This window comes from Oncorhynchus tshawytscha, linkage group LG15, assembly GCF_018296145.1.
Source record: "Oncorhynchus tshawytscha isolate Ot180627B linkage group LG15, Otsh_v2.0, whole genome shotgun sequence".
Taxonomy (NCBI): domain Eukaryota; kingdom Metazoa; phylum Chordata; class Actinopteri; order Salmoniformes; family Salmonidae; genus Oncorhynchus; species Oncorhynchus tshawytscha.
The window spans coordinates 40,040,947-40,055,495 of NC_056443.1; the positions used below are offsets into that span (position 1 = coordinate 40,040,947).

Consider the following 14,549-nt stretch of genomic DNA (forward strand, 5'->3'; position numbering starts at 1 on the left):
GTTAGTTTATTAGTTAATTAGTTTATTCAGGTGTGTTAGCTGGAGTTGGTTTATTAGTTAATTTGTTTATTCAGGTGTGTTAGCTGGGGTTAGTTTATTAGTTCATTAGTTTATTCAGGTGTGTTAACTGGGGTTAGGGTTAGATTATTAGTTAATGAGTTTATTCAGGTGTGTTAGCTGGGGTTAGTTTATTAGTTCATTAGATTATTCAGGTGTGTTAGCTGGGGTTAGTTTATTAGTTCATTAGTTTATTCAGGTGTGTTAGCTGGGGTTAGTTTATTAGTTATTTAGTTTATTCAGGTGTGTTAGCTGGGGTTAGGGTTAGTTTATTAGTTAATTAGTTTATTCAGGTGTGTTAGCTGGGGTTAGGGTTAGTTTATTAGTTAATTAGTTTATTCAGGTGTGTTAGCTGGGGTTAGGGTTAGTTTATTAGTTAATTAGTTTATTCAGGTGTGTTAGCTGGGGTTAGTTTATTTGTAAATTAGTTTATTCAGGTGTGTTAGCTGGAGTTGGTTTATTAGTTAATTATTTTATTCAGGTGTGTTAGCTGGAGTTGGTTTATTAGTTAATTTGTTTATTCAGGTGTGTTAGCTGGGGTTAGTTTATTAGTTCATTAGTTTATTCAGGTGTGTTAGCTGGGGTTAGTTTATTAGTTCATTAGTTTATTCAGGTGTGTTAGCTGGGGTTATTTTATTAGTTATTTCGTTTATTCAGGTGTGTTAGCTGGGGTTAGGGTTAGTTTATTAGTTAATTCGTTTATTCAGGTGTGTTATTTGGAGTTAGGGTTAGTTTATTAGTTTATTAGTTTATTCAGGTGTGTTAGCTGGGGTTAGTTTATTAGTTAATTCGTTTATTTCAGGTGTGTTAGCTGGGGTTAGTTTATTAGTTCATTAGTTTATTCAGATGTGTTAACTGGGGTTAGGGTTAGATTATTAGTTAATGAGTTTATTCAGGTGTGTTAGCTGGGGTTAGTTTATTAGTTAATTCGTTTATTTCAGGTGTGTTAGCTGGGGTTAGTTTATTAGTTCATTAGTTTATTCAGATGTGTTAACTGGGGTTAGGGTTAGATTATTAGTTAATGAGTTTATTCAGGTGTGTTAGCTGGGGTTAGTTTATTAGTTCATTAGATTATTCAGGTGTGTTAGCTGGGGTTAGGGTTAGTTTGTTAGTTTATTAGTTTATTCAGGTGTGTTATTTGGGGTTAGGGTTAGTTTATTAGTTTATTAGTTTATTCAGGTGTGTTAGCTGGGGTTAGTTTATTAGTTCATTTGTTTATGCAGGTGTGTTAGCTGGGGTTAGTTTATTAGTTAATTCGTTTTTTTCAGGTGTGTTAGCTGGGGTTAGTTTATTAGTTCATTAGTTTATTCAGGTGTGTTAGCTAGGGTTACTTTATTAGTTAATTAGTTTATACAGGTGTATTAGCTGGGTTAGTTTATTAGTTAATTAGTTTATTCAGGTGTGTTAGCTGGGGTTAGTTTATTAGTTCATTAGTTTATTCAGGTGTGTTAGCTGGGGTTAGTCTATTAGTTCATTAGTTTATTCAGGTGTGTTAGCTGGGGTTAGTTTATTAGTTATTTAGTATATTCATGTGTGTTAGCTGGGGTTAGTTTATTAGTTCATTAGTTTATTCAGGTATGTTAGCTAGGGTTACTTTATTAGTTAATTAGTTTATACAGGTGTATTAACTGGGTTTAGTTTATTAGTTAATTAGTTTATTCAGTTGTGTTAGCTGGGGTTACTTTATTAGTTCATTAGTTTATTCAGGTGTGTTAGCTGGGGTTAGTTTATTAGTTAATTCGTCCATTCAGGTGTGTTAGCTGGGGTTAGTCTATTAGTTCATTAGTTTATTCAGGTGTGTTAGCTGGGGTTAGTTTATTAGTTAATTAGTTTATTCAGGTGTGTTAGCTGGGGTTAGTTTATTAGTTCATTAGTTTATTCAGGTGTGTTAGCTGGAGTTGGTTTATTAGTTAATTAGTTTATTCAGGTGTGTTAGCTGGGGTTAGTTTATTAGTTAATTTGTTTATTCAGGTGTGTTAGCTGGGGTTAGGGTTAGTTTATTAGTTCATTAGTTTATTCAGGTGTGTTAGCTGGGTTAGTTTATTAGTTAATTTGTTTATTCAGGTGTGTTAGCTGGGTTAGGGTTAGTTTATTAGTTCATTAGTTTATTCGGGTGTGTTAGCTAGGGTTACTTTATTAGTTAATTAGTTTATACAGGTGTATTAGCTGGGGTTAGTTTATTAGTTAATTAGCTTATTCAGGTGTGTTAGCTGGGGTTAGTTTATTAGTTCATTAGTTTATTCAGGTGTGTTAGCTGGAGTTGGTTTATTAGTTATTTAGTTTATTCAGGTGTGTTAGCTGGGGTTAGGGTTAGTTTATTAGTTAATTAGTTTATTCAGGTGTGTTACCTGGGGTTAGGGTTAGTTTATTAGTTAATTAGTTTATTCAGGTATGTTAGCTGGGGTTAGTTTATTAGTTAATTAGTTTATTCAGGTGTGTTAGCTGGGGTTAGGGTTAGTTTATTAGTTATTTAGTTTATTCAGGTGTGTTAGCTGGGGTTAGTTTATTAGTTCATTAGTTTATTCAGGTGTGTTAGCTGGGGTTAGTTTATTAGTTAATTAGTTTATTCAGGTGTGTTAGCTGGGGTTAGTTTATTAGTTCATTAGTTTATTCAGGTGTGTTAGCTGGAGTTGGTTTATTAGTTAATTAGTTTATTCAGGTGTGTTAGCTGGGGTTAGTATATTAGTTCATTAGTTTATTCAGGTGTGTTAGCTGGGGTTGGTTTATTAGTTAATTCGTTTATTCAGGTGTGTTAGCTGGGGTTAGGGTTTGTTTATTAGTTTATTAGTTTATTCAGGTGTGTTAGCTGGGTTAGTTTATTAGTTAATTTGTTTATTCAGGTGTGTTAGCTGGGTTAGGGTTAGTTTATTAGTTCATTAGTTTATTCGGGTGTGTTAGCTAGGGTTACTTTATTAGTTAATTAGTTTATACAGGTGTATTAGCTGGGGTTAGTTTATTAGTTAATTAGCTTATTCAGGTGTGTTAGCTGGGGTTAGTTTATTAGTTCATTAGTTTATTCAGGTGTGTTAGCTGGAGTTGGTTTATTAGTTATTTAGTTTATTCAGGTGTGTTAGCTGGGGTTAGGGTTAGTTTATTAGTTAATTAGTTTATTCAGGTGTGTTAGCTGGGGTTAGGGTTAGTTTATTAGTTCATTAGTTTATTCAGGTATGTTAGCTGGGGTTAGTTTATTAGTTAATTCGTTTATTCAGGTGTGTTAGCTGGGGTTAGGGTTAGTTTATTAGTTCATTAGTTTATTCAGGTGTGTTAGCTGGGGTTAGGGTTAGTTTATTAGTTTATTAGTTTATTCAGGTGTGTTTGCTGGGGATAGTTTATTAGTTATTTAGTTTATTCAGGTGTGTAAGCTGGGGTTAGGGTTAGTTTATTAGTTAATTAATTTATTCAGGTGTGTTAGCTGGGGTTAGGGTTAGTTCATTAGTTAATTAGTTTATTCAGGTGTGTTAGCTGGGGTTGGTTTATTAGTTAATTCGTTTATTCAGGTGTGTTAGCTGGGGTTGGTTTATTAGTTAATTAGTTTATTCAGGTGTGTTAGCTGGGGTTAGGGTTTGTTTATTAGTTTATTAGTTTATTCAGGTGTGTTAGCTGGGTTAGTTTATTAGTTAATTTGTTTATTCAGGTGTGTTAGCTGGGTTAGGGTTAGTTTATTAGTTCATTTGTGTGTGTTAGCTAGGGTTACTTTATTAGTTAATTAGTTTATACAGGTGTATTAGCTGGGGTTAGTTTATTAGTTAATTAGTTTATTCAGGTGTGTTAGCTGGGGTTAGTTTATTAGTTCATTAGTTTATTCAGGTGTGTTAGCTGGGGTTAGTTTATTAGTTCATTAGTTTATTCAGGTGTGTTAGCTGGGGTTAGTTTATTAGTTCATTAGATTATTCAGGTGTGTTAGCTGGGGTTAGGGTTAGTTTGTTAGTTTATTAGTTTATTCAGGTGTGTTATTTGGGGTTAGGGTTAGTTTATTAGTTTATTAGTTTATTCAGGTGTGTTAGCCTGGGTTAGTTTATTAGTTCATTTGTTTATGCAGGTAGTTTATTAGTTAATTCGTTTTTTTCAGGTGTGGGTTAGTTTATTAGTTCATTTGTTTATTCAGGTGTGTTAGCTGGGGTTAGTTTATTAGTTCATTCGTTTTTTCAGGTGTGTTAGCTGGGGTTAGTTTATTAGTTTATTAGTTTATTCAGGTGTGTTAGCTGGGGTTAGTTTATTAGTTCATTAGTTTATTCAGGTGTGTTAGCTGGGGTTAGTTTATTAGTTATTTAGTTTATTCAGGTGTGTTAGCTGGGGTTAGGGTTAGTTTATTAGTTAATTAGTTTATTCAGGTGTGTTAGCTGGCGTTAGGGTTAGTTTATTAGTTAATTAGTTTATTCAGGTGTGTTAGCTGGGGTTAGGGTTAGTTTATTAGTTAATTAGTTTATTCAGGTATGTTAGCTGGGGTTAGTTTTTTAGTTATTTAGTTTATTCAGGTGTGTTAGCTGGGGTTAGGTTTAGTTTATTAGTTAATTTGTTTATTCAGGTGTGTTATTTGGGGTTTAGGGTTAGTTTATTAGTTTATTAGTTTATTCAGGTGTGTTAACTGGGGTTAGGGTTAGATTATTAGTTAATTAGTTTATTCAGGTGTGTTAGCTGGGGTTAGGGTTAGTTTATTAGTTAATTAGTTTATTCAGGTGTGTTAGCTGGAGTTGGTTTATTAGTTAATTTGTTTATTCAGGTGTGTTAGCTGGGGTTAGTTTATTAGTTCATTAGTTTATTCAGGTGTGTTAGCTGGGGTTAGTTTATTAGTTCATTAGTTTATTCAGGTGTGTTAGCTGGGGTTATTTTATTAGTTATTTCGTTTATTCAGGTGTGTTAGCTGGGGTTAGGGTTAGTTTATTAGTTAATTTGTTTATTCAGGTGTGTTATTTGGAGTTAGGGTTAGTTTATTAGTTTATTCAGGTGTGTTAGCTGGGGTTAGTTTATTAGTTAATTCGTTTATTTCAGGTGTGTTAGCTGGGGTTAGTTTATTAGTTCATTAGTTTATTCAGATGTGTTAACTGGGGTTAGGGTTAGATTATTAGTTAATGAGTTTATTCAGGTGTGTTAGCTGGGGTTAGTTTATTAGTTCATTAGTTTATTCAGGTGTGTTAGCTGGGGTTAGTTTATTAGTTAATTAGTTTATTCAGGTGTGTTAGCTGGGGTTAGTTTATTAGTTCATTCTGTTTATACAGGTGTGTTAGCTGGGGTTAGTTTATTAGTTCATTAGTTTATTCAGGTGTGTTAGCTGGGGTTAGTTTATTAGGTTTATTCAGGTGTGTTAGCTGGGGTTAGTTTATTAGTTATTTAGTTTATTCAGGTGTGTTAGCTGGGGTTAGGGTTAGTTTATTAGTTAATTAGTTTATTCAGGTGTGTTAGCTGGGGTTAGGGTTAGTTTATTAGTTAATTAGTTTATTCAGGTGTGTTAGCTGGGGTTAGGGTTAGTTTATTAGTTAATTAGTTTATTCAGGTATGTTAGCTGGGGTTAGTTTTTAGTTATTTAGTTTATTCAGGTGTGTTAGCTGGGGTTAGGGTTAGTTTATTAGTTAATTTGTTTATTCAGGTGTGTTATTTGGGGTTTAGGGTTAGTTTATTAGTTTATTAGTTTATTCAGGTGTGTTAGCTGGGGTTAGTTTATTAGTTCATTTGTTTATGCAGGTGTGTTAGCTGGGGTTAGTTTATTAGTTAATTCGTTTTTTTCAGGTGTGTTAGCTGGGGTTAGTTTATTAGTTCATTAGTTTATTCAGGTGTGTTAGTTGGGGTTAGGGTTAGTTTATTAGTTTATTAGTTTATTCAGGTGTGTTAGCTGGGGTTAGTTTATTAGTTCATTAGTTTATTCAGGTGTGTTAGCTGGGGTTAGTTTATTAGTTAATTAGTTTATTCAGGTGTGTTAGCTGGGGTTAGGGTTAGTTTATTAGTTAATTAGTTTATTCAGGTGTGTTAGCTGGAGTTGGTTTATTAGTTAATTTGTTTATTCAGGTGTGTTAGCTGGGGTTAGTTTATTAGTTCATTAGTTTATTCAGGTGTGTTATTTGGGGTTTAGGGTTAGTTTATTAGTTTATTAGTTTATTCAGGTGTGTTAACTGGGGTTAGGGTTAGATTATTAGTTAATGAGTTTATTCAGGTGTGTTAGCTGGGGTTAGTTTATTAGTTAATTTGTTTATTCAGGTGTGTTATTTGGAGTTAGGGTTAGTTTATTAGTTTATTCAGGTGTGTTAGCTGGGGTTAGTTTATTAGTTAATTCGTTTATTTCAGGTGTGTTAGCTGGGGTTAGTTTATTAGTTCATTAGTTTATTCAGATGTGTTAACTGGGGTTAGGGTTAGATTATTAGTTAATGAGTTTATTCAGGTGTGTTATTTGGAGTTAGGGTTAGTTTATTAGTTTATTAGTTTATTCAGGTGTGTTAGCTGGGGTTAGTTTATTAGTTCATTTGTTTATGCAGGTGTGTTAGCTGGGGTTAGTTTATTAGTTAATTCGTTTTTTTCAGGTGTGTTAGCTGGGGTTAGTTTATTAGTTCATTAGTTTATTCAGGTGTGTTAGCTGGGGTTAGTTTATTAGTTAATTAGTTTATTCAGGTGTGTTAGCTGGGGTTAGTTTATTAGTTATTTAGTTTATTCAGGTGTGTTAGCTGGGGTTAGGGTTAGTTTATTAGTTAATTAGTTTATTCAGGTGTGTTAGCTGGGGTTAGGGTTAGTTTATTAGTTAATTAGTTTATTCAGGTGTGTTAGCTGGGGTTAGGGTTAGTTTATTAGTTAATTAGTTTATTCAGGTATGTTAGCTGGGGTTAGTTTTTTAGTTATTTAGTTTATTCAGGTGTGTTAGCTGGGGTTAGGGTTAGTTTATTAGTTAATTTGTTTATTCAGGTGTGTTATTTGGGGTTTAGGGTTAGTTTATTAGTTTATTAGTTTATTCAGGTGTGTTAGCTGGGGTTAGTTTATTAGTTCATTTGTTTATGCAGGTGTGTTAGCTGGGGTTAGTTTATTAGTTAATTCGTTTTTTTCAGGTGTGTTAGCTGGGGTTAGTTTATTAGTTCATTAGTTTATTCAGGTGTGTTAGCTGGGGTTAGGGTTAGATTATTAGTTAATTCGTTTATTCAGGTGTGTTAGCTGGGGTTAGTTTATTAGTTAATTAGTTTATTCAGGTGTGTTAGCTGGGGTTAGTTTATTAGTTAATTAGTTTATTCAGGTGTGTTAGCTGGGGTTAGTTTATTAGTTAATTCAGGTGTGTTAGCTGGGGCAGTGTAAGAAGTGTGTCACCAATCAGGCCCAGAGATCTGTAGTACCACGATGAGGATGACCCAATCAGGCCCAGAGGTCTGGAGTACCACGATGAGGATGACCCAATCAGGCCCCCGAGGTCTGGAGTACCATGATGAGGATGACCAGAAGAAGATGGAATCCACAGACTTAACACAACATCCAGTATGATCTGATTCAGGGCTCTTGGAGAATTACCATCTTTTAGGTTTTCTCCAACCCTAATCTTGTTCACCTGTGTCTAATAATTAGCTGCTTGATAAGCTACAGGAGGGTACCTCTCCAGGAGATCTGAACCTCCAGCTAGTCCCCCACCCTTTTCTCTGTAACCTCTCTCCCTCTACTGTAGCAGTGTGAACCTCTACCTAGTCCCCTACCCTTTTCTCTGTAACCTCTCTCCCTCTACTATAACAGTCTATGGTGATCGGACTGAGAGGGATATAACCTCTCTCCCTCTCTACTATAACAGTCTGTGGTGATTGGACTGAGAGGGATATAACCTCTCTCCCTCTACTATAACAGTCTATGGTGATTGGACTGAGAGGATGTAAACACAGACAGCTTGCAGCTACGTCATTTAACATGTGATTCAGTAAAGTGAATTATCTGTCTTTCATATTTTTATTTTTTTGTGCTAAAGAGATCCACTGTTGTGTGTGTGTGTGTACAGTACCTATCTTGTGGTATAGTTCAGGTAGCTGGACCTCCACCTTGTCTCTGTGGTAGTAGTGGTATTCTGCCTGCTCACACACTGGAGGGATGAGGTTGAACTGCCGCGCTACTGAGTATGCCTCCTACACACACACACACACACACACACACACACACACACACACACACACACACACACACACACACACACACACACACACACACACACACACACACACACACACACACACACACACACAGTGAGAAAGTGACACAGAAAAGTTAGAAAGGAATGCAACATAGATTTCTAAACTGAAAGTGAGAAGTACCACACGTCAAATCATGATGTCTGGTTTAGGGTTGGGGTTAGGGTTAGGGTTAGGGTTAGGTTTAGGGTTAGGGTTAGGTTTAGGGTTAAATTTAGGGATAGGTTTAGGGTTGGGGTTAGGTTTAGGGTTAGGTTTAGGGTTAGGTTTAGGGTTAGGGTTAGGGTTAGGTTTAGGGTTAGGTTTAGTTTTAGGGTTAGGTTCAGGGTTAGGGTTAAGAGGGCTTATGTTTATGTTGGTATCAAACCTTGGGTTGGGTTAGGGTTAGTTTTAGGGTTAGGGTTAGGTTCAGGGTTAGGGTTAAGAGGGCTTACGTTTATGTTGGTATCAAACCTTGGGTTGGGTTAGGGTTAGTTTTAGGGTTAGGGTTAGGTTCAGGGTTAGGGTTAAGAGGGCTTACGTTTATGTTGGTATCAAACCTTGGGTTGCACGGGCCTTTTGCAACTTTCTGCCCTGTTTCTATATTGTACATTCGACCTGTCTGGTGAGGGTGGGAGAACATGAGAGGCAGAGAGCTCTGAGGGGTCACCCCACAACAGTTCAACAACAGGTCTGGAGAGGGTGGGAGAACATGAGAGACAGAGAGCTCTGAGGGGTCACCCACAACAGTTCAACAACAGGTCTGGAGAGGAGAACATGAGAGGCAGAGAGCTCTGAGGGGTCACCCACAACAGTTCATCAACAGGAGGAAGACAATTATTGATAAAGTGCTGAGGGTAAAAAGGTTTAACTTTAAAACAAATAAAAACACATAAAAACTGGATCAATTAAATAAACAAATAATTAAGTACATAATTGGAATCCCCCAAGGGATGAATGTATTAAGGTTAAGGTTAGGGTTAAGGTTAGGGGTTAAGGTTAGGGTTAAGGTTAGGGGTTAAGGTTAGGGTTAAGGTTAGAGTTAAGGTTAGGGTTAGGGTTAAGGGTTAGGGTTAGGGTTAGGGTTAATGGTTAAGGTTAGGGTTAGGGTTAGGGTTAAGGTTAGGGTTAGGGTTAGGGTTAGGGTTAAGGTTAGGGTTAAGGTTAGGGCTAAGGTTAGAGTTGAGGTTAGGGTTAAGGTTAGAGTTGAGGTTTGGGTTAATGGTTAGGGTTAAGGTTAAGGTTAAGGTTAAGGTTAGGGTTAAGGTTAGGGTTAAGGTTAGGGTTAAGGTTAAGGTTAGGGTTAAGTTTAAGGTTAGGGTTAAGGTTAGAGTTGAGGTTAAGGTTAAGGTTAGGGTTAAGGTTAGAGTTGAGGTTAAGGTTAAGGTTAGGGTTAAGGTTTGGGTTAATGGTTAGGGTTAAGGTTAAGGTTAAGGTTAGGGTTAATGGTTAGGGTTAAGGTTAAGGTTAAGGTTAGGGTTAAGGTTAAGGTTAGGGTTAAGGTTAGGGTTAAGGTTAGGGTTAGGGTTAATGGTTAGGGTTAAGGTTAAGGTTAGGGTTAAGGTTAATGGTTAGGGTTAAGGTTAAGGTTAAGGTTAGGGTTATGGTTGGGGTTAGGGTTAAGGTTAAGGGGAAAATAAGCTGTTACCCTCAAGAGTACAGCGGGCACATAGACAATTACCCTTCTCATTCTATGAATCTCCAGTTAAAACCAAGGTATCATTTTAATACATTGTCAAAATAGATTGATTGGTACCACAGAAAACTCCAAACTGGTCACCAGACGGCCTACATTCCCATCAAAGCATAAAACAGTTGGCGCTAAGTGCCTTTGTCAGGGACTTTAGTCAGTCTCCTTGAGACCGATGGGGGTGTGCCCAATTTGGTAATCCACCTTTTCTCTGCTGCCAATCTTTGGGCCTTTGACCACCCCATCCCCGACTCAAGGCCAGAGATAGATATGTGCTCTTTTCCATGAGTACGAAAGTGGATATATATATTTCTGACATTTTATCCACTCTCTCTATGCAATACATGTTTTGTTTTAGACGTTTCAGTAATTGATATTTGGGTTCTCCTGCATACAGTCTGTTACAGTCTGTCACATAGACCAGATTGAAGGACTCCAGCTGGAAGTTCTGCCAAACCGGAGCCCCCAATCCCATATATTTATTTTTCAGGTATTTGATATATCTAAAATGAGGGTTAACTTGCGCTTTCCCATTATCCAAGGAAACATTCACCAATATGTCTTTGAGGTTCTTGTTTCTCCTAAATGCTGAAATTAATTTGGATGGTTTCCATGGTTAAAATCGATTCTGTCTCCTCAAAATGTTTCTTAACAATAGAGTTGAGCTTCATTGAGGGTTTTGAAAAATTTGACACAAATGGAATAATGTCCAACTCATAGGACTGGCCAGGAGGTTCCCGACACTCCAGGCCACTCTTTACCTCTTTACTCACCTGACTGGCCAGGAGGTTCCCCACACTCGTTACCTCTTTACACAAAGGACAGTCTAGGAGATTCCCTACGCTCCAGGTACCTCTTTTCTCATTGGACTGCTAGGAGATTCCCTACGCTCCAGGACCCTCTTTTCTCATTGGACTGCTAGGAGATTCCCTACACTCCAGGTCCCTCTTTACTCATTGGACTGCTAGGAGATTCCCTACGCTCCAGGTCCCTCTTTACCTCTTTACTCATTGGACTGGCTAGGAGGTTTCCCACTCTCCAGGTTACTCTTTACACATTGGATTGGCCAGGCTCCAGGTTACGCTTTACCTCTTTACTCATTGGACTGGCTAGGAGGTTCCCCATGCTCCAGGTCACTCGTTACCTCTTTACCCATTGGACTGGCTAGGAGGTTCTCCACACTCCAGGTCACTCGTTACCTCTTTACTCGTTGGACTGGCTAGGAGCTTCCCCATGCTCCAGGTACCTCTTTAGTCATTGGACTGACTAGGAGGTTTCCTACACTCCAGGTCCCTCTTTACTCATTGGACTGGCTAGAAGGTTCCCCATGCTCCAGGTGCATCATTACCTCTTTACGCATTGGCCTGGCTAGGAGGTTACCCCCTTTACCTCTTTACTCATTGGACTGACTAGGAGGTTCCCCAAGCTCCAGGTCCCTCGTTACTCATTGGACTGACTAGGAGGTTTCCTACACTCCAGGTTCCTCTTTACTCATTGGACTGGCTAGAAGGTTCCCCATGCTCCAGGTGCATCATTACCTCTTTACTCATTGGACTGGCTAGGAGGTTACCCCCTTTATCTCTTTACTCATTGGACTGGCTAGAAGGTTCCCCATGCTCCAGGTGCATCATTACCTCTTTACTCATTGGACTGGCTAGGAGGTTACCCCCTTTACCTCTTTACTCATTGGACTGACTAGGAGGTTTCCTAAACTCCAGGTCCCTCTTTACTCATTGGACTGGCTAGGAGGTTTCCCACTCTCCAGGTTACTCTTTACACATTGGATTGGCCAGGCTTGGCCAGGTTACGCTTTACCTCTTTACTCATTGGACTGGCTAGGAGGTTCCCCATGCTCCAGGTCACTCGTTACCTCTTTACCCATTGGACTGGCTAGGAGGTTCTCCACACTCCAGGTCACTCGTTACCTCTTTACTCGTTGGACTGGCTAGGAGCTTCCCCATGCTCCAGGTACCTCTTTAGTCATTGGACTGACTAGGAGGTTTCCTACACTCCAGGTCCCTCTTTACTCATTGGACTGGCTAGAAGGTTCCCCATGCTCCAGGTGCATCATTACCTCTTTACGCATTGGCCTGGCTAGGAGGTTACCCCCTTTACCTCTTTACTCATTGGACTGACTAAGAGGTTCCCCAAGCTCCAGGTCCCTCGTTACTCATTGGACTGGCAAGGAGGTTACCCCCTTAACCTCTTTACTCATTGGACCGACTAGGAGGTTCCCCAAGTTCCAGGTCCCTCTTTACTCATTAGACTGGCTAGAAGTTTCCCCATGCTCCAGGTGCATCATTACCTCTTTACTCATTAGACTGGCTAGAAGGTTCCCCATGCTCCAGGTGCATCATTACCTCTTTACTCATTGGACTGGCTAGGAGGTTACCCCCTTTACCTCTTTACTCATTGGACTGGCTAGGAGGCTTCCCACTCTCCAAGTCCCTCTTTACCTCTTTACTCATTGGACTGGCTAGGAGGTTACCCCTTTACCTCTTTACTCATTGGACCGACTAGGAGGTTACCCCCTTCACCTCTTTACTCAATTGACTGACTAGGAGGTTTCCCACTCTCCAAGTCCCTCTTTACCTCTTTACTCATTGGACTGGCTAGGAGGTTCCCCATGCTCCAGATCCCTCGTTACCTCTTTACTCATTGGACCGACTAGGAGGTTACCCCTTTACCTCTTTACTCATTGGACCGGATAGGAGGTTCCCTAAGCTCCAGGTCCCTCATTACCTCTTTACTCACCTGACTGGCCAGGAGGTTCCCCACACTCGTTACCTCTTTACACAAAGGACAGTCTAGGAGATTCCCTACGCTCCAGGTACCTCTTTTCTCATTGGACTGCTAGGAGATTCCCTACGCTCCAGGTCCCTCTTTACCACTTTTCTCATTGGACTGCTAGGAGATTCCCTACGCTCCAGGTCCCTCTTTACTCATTGGACTGCTAGGAGATTCCCTACGCTCCAGGTCCCTCTTTACCTCTTTACTCATTGGACTGGCTAGAAGGTTTCCCACTCTCCAGGTTACTCTTTACACATTGGATTGGCCAGGCTCCAGGTTACGCTTTACCTCTTTACTCATTGGATTGGCTAGGAGGTTCTCCACACTCCAGGTCACTCGTTACCTCTTTACTCATTGGACTGGCTAGGAGCTTCCCCATGCTCCAGGTAACTCTTTAGTCATTGGACTGACTAGGAGGTTTCCTACACTCCAGGTCCCTCTTTACTCATTGGACTGGCTAGAAGGTTCCCCATGCTCCAGGTGCATCATTACCTCTTTACGCATTGGCCTGGCTAGGAGGTTACCCCCTTTACCTCTTTACTCATTGGACTGACTAGGAGGTTCCCCAAGCTCCAGGTCCCCCGTTACTCATTGGACTGGAAAGGAGGTCACCCCCTTTACCTCTTTACTCATTGGACCGACTAGGAGGTTCCCCAAGCTCCAGGTCCCTCTTTACTCATTAGACTGGCTAGAAGGTTCCCCATGCTCCAGGTGCATCATTACCTCTTTACTCATTGGACTGGTCAGGAGGTTACCCCCTTTACCTCTTTACTCATTGGACTGGCTAGGAGGTTACCCCCTTTACCTCTTTACTCATTGGACTGGCTAGGAGGTTTCCCACTCTCCAGGTTACTCTTTACCTCTTTACTCATTGGACTGGCTGGGAGGTTCCCCATGCTCCAGATCCCTCATTACTCACTGGACTGGCTAGAAGGTTCCCCATGCTCCAGGTGCATCATTACCTCTTTACTCATTGGACCGGATAGGAGGTTCCCTAAGCTCCAGGTCCCTCATTACCTCTTTACTCACCTGACTGGCCAGGAGGTTCCCCACACTCGTTACCTCTTTACACAAAGGACAGTCTAGGAGATTCCCTACGCTCCAGGTACCTCTTTTCTCATTGGACTGCTAGGAGATTCCCTACGCTCCAGGTCCCTCTTTACCACTTTTCTCATTGGACTGCTAGGAGATTCCCTACGCTCCAGGTCCTCTTTACTCATTGGACTGCTAGGAGATTCCCTACGCTCCAGGTCCCTCTTTACCTCTTTACTCATTGGACTGGCTAGAAGGTTTCCCACTCTCCAGGTTACTCTTTACACATTGGATTGGCCAGGCTCCAGGTTACGCTTTACCTCTTTACTCATTGGACTGGCTAGGAGGTTCCCCATGCTCCAGGTCACTCGTTACCTCTTTACCCATTGGACTGGCTAGGAGGTTCTCCACACTCCAGGTCACTCGTTACCTCTTTACTCGTTGGACTGGCTAGGAGCTTCCCCATGCTCCAGGTACCTCTTTAGTCATTGGACTGACTAGGAGGTTTCCTACACTCCAGGTCCCTCTTTACTCATTGGACTGGCTAGAAGGTTCCCCATGCTCCAGGTGCATCATTACCTCTTTACGCATTGGCCTGGCTAGGAGGTTACCCCCTTTACCTCTTTACTCATTGGACTGACTAAGAGGTTCCCCAAGCTCCAGGTCCCTCGTTACTCATTGGACTGGCAAGGAGGTTATGCCCCCTTAACCTCTTTACTCATTGGACCGACTAGGAGGTTCCCCAAGTTCCAGGTCCCTCTTTACTCATTAGACTGGCTAGAAGTTTCCCCATGCTCCAGGTGCATCATTACCTCTTTACGCATTGGACTGGCTAGGAGGTTACCCCTTTACCTCTTTACTCATTG

The 14,549-nt window shown here is 40.0% G+C and overlaps 1 protein-coding gene across 1 annotated transcript in view; it reads right to left on the reverse strand.

Annotated features, from left to right (window-relative positions):
* Positions 1-14,549, reverse strand: part of LOC121839353 (voltage-gated potassium channel subunit beta-2-like) — a 169,923-nt gene that overhangs the window by 39,900 nt on the left and 115,474 nt on the right. The window contains exon 10 of the mRNA XM_042297834.1: positions 8,009-8,129. Coding sequence (XP_042153768.1) covers positions 8,009-8,129 — 121 coding nt within the window. The remainder of the gene's footprint in view (positions 1-8,008; positions 8,130-14,549) is intronic.